We start from the raw sequence: 5,824 nt of genomic DNA on the forward strand, positions 1-5,824 counted from the left end.
TTAATGATGTGTTATCTGATAATGTTCACCAAAAAAGTAAGTACCACGAATAGTCAAAATCATGATATACTGGCTGATTTGACTAATAATGTCGAAACAGAGCGGAGCTATTAGAAGGTTGGGCACAGTCACAGTGGGAGAAGAGGTTGCGTGAGATCTTGTTCGGGAATGCTGATTATCTTAAATCCATTCAGGTAAACATATCACATCTATTATTTGTTGAAAATATGTATCCTTAACTCTTGGTCGATTGAGAAAATTTAACGTGTGGACAATTAGAACAATAAAGTATCAAATAGTCAGTAAGGATAGGTGGTTGTGGTTTTGCACTACCCCATGTCGTTTTGTCACAAACTAATAATAAAAGAGAAATTTCTAAGCTTAGCTCAAGACAAAGAAGTTTGTGGTAGATGAGCCTTCCAAACTCACTTTACCCTGTTGCCACTGTTTAACTTTATGAACTGGCGTGCTATGTTTATTTAAGCCAAAGTAGGCAATGTAGTGCAGAAGGCTTACAAGAGAAGACACACAAACCCTTAACTTAGTGTGAAATATATACAATATAAGTATATACCTACCTTTTTTCGCACATCATTAATTGAATTACCTCTTCACTTTGGGGGTCCTACGTTGACACATTTCGCTACCAACCTCATCCATTGGGGTAATACCCTCATTACTCTCTTTACAGTCACAATTTTGAAATGGGACCCACTCTTAATCTTAACACTTATCTTTGATTTGGCAATAGCAGTAGAGATGACTTTACATTGCTATGTGATGTACTTTAATCAGGGAGTTATTGGCTAGCATGCACTGCCTACTAAAAGTCTGAAACCATAAAAGGCTTTGAGTTACAATTTCGGTGCACATTAAGATGATGCTTTTGTTCCATGAGGACAAAAGTATTTGATTTTTTATGTTATAATGTTTATTTTGTTTAGGTTCCCTTTGAGGTTGCTGTGAAAGAAGTAGTGGAACAGTTAAAGGCTGTGGCAAAAGGTGATACCAAAACACCTGATACTGCGAAGCGGAGGTTCGGCAATATCATTTTCGCTGCTGTGACATTATCCCAGGCAGATATATTGGGCCTTGTCCATCAGTAAGAATTGTATGCTAAGTTTAGTCTCCAAAGCAAGATTCTTTGCACAGCTCATGTGATCCTTAGGCATAGACTTGTTCTATGTGACCGCTGCTTCTAGGTTATTTCATTATATGAAGTGTTGCTGTAACTTTAATCACATCGTGCATATTGCACAACTGAGCAGGTTGCGGAGAACGACACTGATGTCAACAATTTTCTTAACGGCATAAAATTAGAGGATAACCTGATGAACGTGCATGTCACCCTCGCCCACAAAAGAGCCCATGGTGTAGCTGCAGTTGCAAGTTACAGCGTCTACCTGAACCAGAAAGTCCCCGTATCGTTTAATGCATTCTTCTACAACGACAAGATGGCTGCGCTCGGAGCACATCTTGGAATGGTAAATGGTGAGGCTATTGTCTCTAAAAATGATTTTCCACATTGTACTCTATGGACAGTCGGAGGTGTTGCACCAAAGGAAGCAAACACACTGCCACAGTTGGTTTCCGAAGGAGAAGCAAAGCGGGTGTTGATCGACTCTCCTATCACCATCTCTGGAGTAGTAAACTTTTATTGATTCGTCATCTTGTTTAGATTAGATTGATGCATAAATAACGATAAGAGCATTGTAAATGTTAGTTTAAACTTCATAAAGCTTCGCCCTTGTTCTAATAATGGAGCAATTGATGCCTCCGTGTGTTGTCCCCGAATTTCTTACTGGACCAGTTTCAACTGTTCCCAAATTCCACTTTTGATGGCTTCACACGAAGCAGTACAGCCGTGTAGTGGTGGAGCGAGGATGAAGACTATCCAGTATCCACACATTACCGTACCAGTTTGTAAAATTAGTACTCCCTCGGTTCCGAAATATAAGTCTTTTTAGATATTCCAATGAAAGACTAAATACATATCATAATGAGTGAATCTACACTCTATAATATGTCTATATACATCCGTATGTAGTTTATAATGAAATCTCTAAAAAACTTATACTCCCTCCGTCCCATAATTCTCGTCTTAGATTTGTCTAGATATGGATGTATCTAACATTAAAATGTTACTAGATACATCCGTATCTAAAGAAATCTAAGACAAGAATTTTGGGACTGAGGGAGTATTTAGGAACAGAGGGAGTACCATTTAGCTTGTTTTTCTAGGATTGACCTCAAAGCAACTGAAGTGCAGCGTTAGATGCGACTGATCTACAACCGAAAATGCACAAAAAACTGTATATTTTTCATAAATTAGCGAGCATATTTAATACTCCCTCCGTCCTGTCCTATAGAACATGTCTGAGGTTTGTCAAAATTTTGATGTATCTAGATGCTAGTATTTAGTGTCTAGATATATCCGAATTTTCATGGAACGGAGGAAATACTTGTGCTCCAAGTAGAGTTAACGCCACTAGGATTGAGTGAAGAGTTTCCCAATAACTAAAATTTTCGCTCCAAATACACAAAAATCCCCAATCTTGACTCACACCAAAATCCCCAAATCGGCCGTCTGACCTTAGCCTCCTCCTCAAGCACCCTCGCCCGCCGCCGCCTGCCCTCCGCGGCTGCCGGCCTCCCAGAGTAGGCCTACAGGAGCCTCAGAGCAGTGCCACGTCTTCGTCCTCTCCCCCCAAGAGCACCGAATACAGCCTCTTCCCCGAGCAGATGCCTCTTCCACGTTCTTTCACACGAGCAGTGCGGCGTCGACTACATCGCGGTCTCCTCTACTTCCTCACCCCACCTCGTCAGATTTCTCTTCGTCTTATGAGTTTTATTAGTCTCAGGTATGTGTTTTGTGATGTGTGATCTGTGGACAGAACAAGAGGCATAGTTTTTGAAAATTTCTTGAATCATTTGATAGAAACTACTTTAAAAGAGAGTTTAAAGAAATAAGGTTAAGAGGGTAGACTCAAAAATGAACGATGTTTAATTAAATCATCAGATAGAAAGTGAGGTTCTGAAAGTAGATCATAACCATATGTGTAGGCGTTTCAGAATTCAATCTGTTACTTGCATCTTAGGATTTACTAGTAAGCTTGCACGTGCAAATGCACGTCTCGACTAATATTACATACAAACATATGTGAGAATTAACATAGATAGAAAGATATTGTGTTTGTACCAAAAGTATTACAAATCAAGAAAATACGTTAACGTAACATATTATGCATATAGCCCAAAAAATAGGTAATGTTGTTTCCGTCGCCATTTAAATTAAGCTAACTGTTTCCAACAAGAAAAAATTTAATCAAGGTAAGCTTCATGAACACCAAAACAAAGAAGTTCTTCTCATAGATATGCACACGAATGTTGGATGATGATAAAGCAATCCAGCAAATGTGTGTACCTTAACCTCAACATTCGTCAACCCCAATGATGGCTTTTGTTGCAGTGTTATAAGTAACCTTGTGCACGGAATAGCCGACATTCATCATCATCGTCATCATCATGGCAGGTTTCTTCCTCTTTGGTGGTGTCCGAGCATTCTACGAGAACACAATTATTGAAATCAAGTAAACATTATGAATGTGGTTAATATTATGCTATACGGAAAGACAATACACCTTCAAGTTCAGCAGCCTGCCCCACAGGCTCGGAAATTCCATGTGCATCGGAGTCCTTGGAAATGTTTACTTGAATGTGGTCAATATTATGCTATACGGAAAATCAAGTAAACATGGCTGTCAATGACGCAACCTCCTTGAAAATGTGTCAACACCACCCAGAAAGAGCGGAAAAGTTGTCAAATGGAGCAAGGCATCCGCAATATGAATATGAAGTGGCGAATGCATGAAAATACACAGGCAAAGAGCTGAAGATTACTTGGTGAGGGGATGTTTGATCCACCTGGCGCCTCAGGATTGTTGGATTGGTCAGATAATGGGACAGTATGGCATTTTCCCATCTTGTACACACACTTCTTACGCAACACAGCTTCTTTATCTTCTGCCTTTATCCCAACATATTGTTCTCTCATTCGCCGTTGTTTCTTCTGAGAAGATGTCTCTGACACAGATACATGGTTAGAATACTATATCTGTAAAATCAAAATGAGACAGTCAGTAAGGACTCGTGAGTCGTGAGTATACCTGTCATTTGGGCTGATCGAACTGAGTGTTTGACTGTTTGTACATGGCACATCCAGCAACGAAGGACCATGTGTTTCATGGACCTACTCATGGTCAATACTAACCAGAGATGCAGACTTCTTTTTTGAGTGGACCTCCCGGCGCTTCTGGTTGTATTCCGCTCTCTTGTGATCCGACATATGGACCCACCAATTTGGATCACTCTTTCGTTTTTGCTCCCACGAATCGTCGCCCGCTTGATTTGCATTCACATGAATATAGGCTTATTCATCGGCTCTTTAAACGGGCAACGTTCCCCTGATCATAACGGGGATGGAGGTGGATGATGATTCTCCTTCTATGTCATGTTTAAAGAAACAATGGATTAAAAAACAAATGGTGAACTTCTTTTATCATGCCAAGCACATAATGATGGTAAACCTCTTGACTAATTTATAATACACTTTGAATTTTGCAAGTTTTTTCTTAGTACTCTTTGATGTTCACAAGCTTTTTAGGACTCCCCCGTGGTATTTATATTTTGACAGCCATGTTAAGACGTTGTAAAACTCAAATCAAGCTCTATCCCTTAACAGGCTCAGTTTGGCATTCCGTTTGATTATAACAATTCAGCTTATGAAACCAGCTTTTGATGTTTGTTTGACCAACCATTAGTTGTGTGGCTATTTTCCCACAAGTGATTATTAAAATTGACATTTTTTTAAGAAACATACATCCTATAGTCTGTGGTAGACTTGAAGAAAGTTGCTACATGCAATCTGTACACACTTGAGGCAAGCATCTCAGAGAAAACTGAAAATGAAGCTTGAGGTCGCTGGGGGCGACCCCCACGGAGCAGCAGCGCCGGCATCCAGGGATCCCCTCCTCCGTCTCCCAGGCCAAGCACCTCCGAGCGACCAAAACGATGGCCCCTTGATCCAGATTCAAACCTGACATGATGAAGAAGAACGATACCAACTCTTGGTCTCCAGGACAAGGAAGTTTAGTTTTGCTCCTATACTTTCCTATGTACAACAACAATCAGTCTGTCTCTGCTGAATTCGAGTTTACGAATTCAGTCTGTGGGTTCTCTATCTAGTCCAGTCCAGTCCAACAAGACTTTATTTGATTTGTGTTAAGAGATTTGTGAGACTGGTGCTGTTAATGAGTGCATGCGCGCCGATACATTGCAAGCAAGCTCCTTGCTGGACCTAGTCAATTTCCACCTATGTGCTAAGCTGAATTAGCAAACTCATGTTATCTCTATTACTGCTAATTAAGTACCATTCATTTACATGGTGGACCTTTAGCTCTACAATTCTCAACAATTACAGCTAATCTAGTCTGAATAGAAAACAAAAGCATGAGTTTCTTCTAATTATTCTAATCTGTGGTTTACCAAAAGGGAAATCACATGAGTTTCTTATAATTATTGTAATCTGTAAACACTTCAAGCAGGCAAACATCTAACAAAAAAGTGAATATGAAGCTCATTGCAGTGGTTTTCCAAACGAAAAATCACATGAGTTTCTTCTAATTATTCAATCTGTACACACTTCAAGCAGGCAAAAATCTAACAGAAAACTGAATATGAAGCTCATTGCAGTGGTTTTCCAAAAGGAAATTCACATGAATTTCTTCTAATTATTCTGTTGGCCTATCCTTGGTGTTTCATGAAA

The 5,824-nt window shown here is 39.8% G+C and overlaps 1 protein-coding gene and 1 long non-coding RNA gene across 3 annotated transcripts in view; one reads left to right on the forward strand and one right to left on the reverse strand.

Annotated features, from left to right (window-relative positions):
• Positions 1-1,738, forward strand: part of LOC119315355 (tRNA ligase 1-like) — a 7,604-nt gene extending 5,866 nt beyond the window's left edge. Inside the window, exons 11-13 of the mRNA XM_037589987.1 lie at positions 101-194; positions 945-1,102; positions 1,269-1,738. Coding sequence (XP_037445884.1) covers positions 101-194; positions 945-1,102; positions 1,269-1,314 — 298 coding nt within the window. The 3' untranslated portion in view covers positions 1,315-1,738. The remainder of the gene's footprint in view (positions 1-100; positions 195-944; positions 1,103-1,268) is intronic.
• A 1,557-nt stretch (positions 1,739-3,295) lies between these two features.
• LOC119319611 lies at positions 3,296-5,254 on the reverse strand. 2 transcript variants are annotated; one of them, XR_005154536.1, is made up of 5 exons: positions 4,935-5,254; positions 4,167-4,503; positions 3,901-4,083; positions 3,642-3,732; positions 3,296-3,563 (listed from the first exon to the last, which is right to left on the reverse strand). It is a non-coding gene; the product is annotated as an uncharacterized LOC119319611 (long non-coding RNA). The 2 variants fall into 2 exon arrangements; XR_005154535.1 differs by having other exon boundaries at positions 3,642-4,083.
• Between the last annotated feature and the right edge of the window lie 570 nt (positions 5,255-5,824).

Source organism: Triticum dicoccoides, chromosome 6A, assembly GCF_002162155.2.
Source record: "Triticum dicoccoides isolate Atlit2015 ecotype Zavitan chromosome 6A, WEW_v2.0, whole genome shotgun sequence".
Lineage (NCBI taxonomy): Eukaryota > Viridiplantae > Streptophyta > Magnoliopsida > Poales > Poaceae > Triticum > Triticum dicoccoides.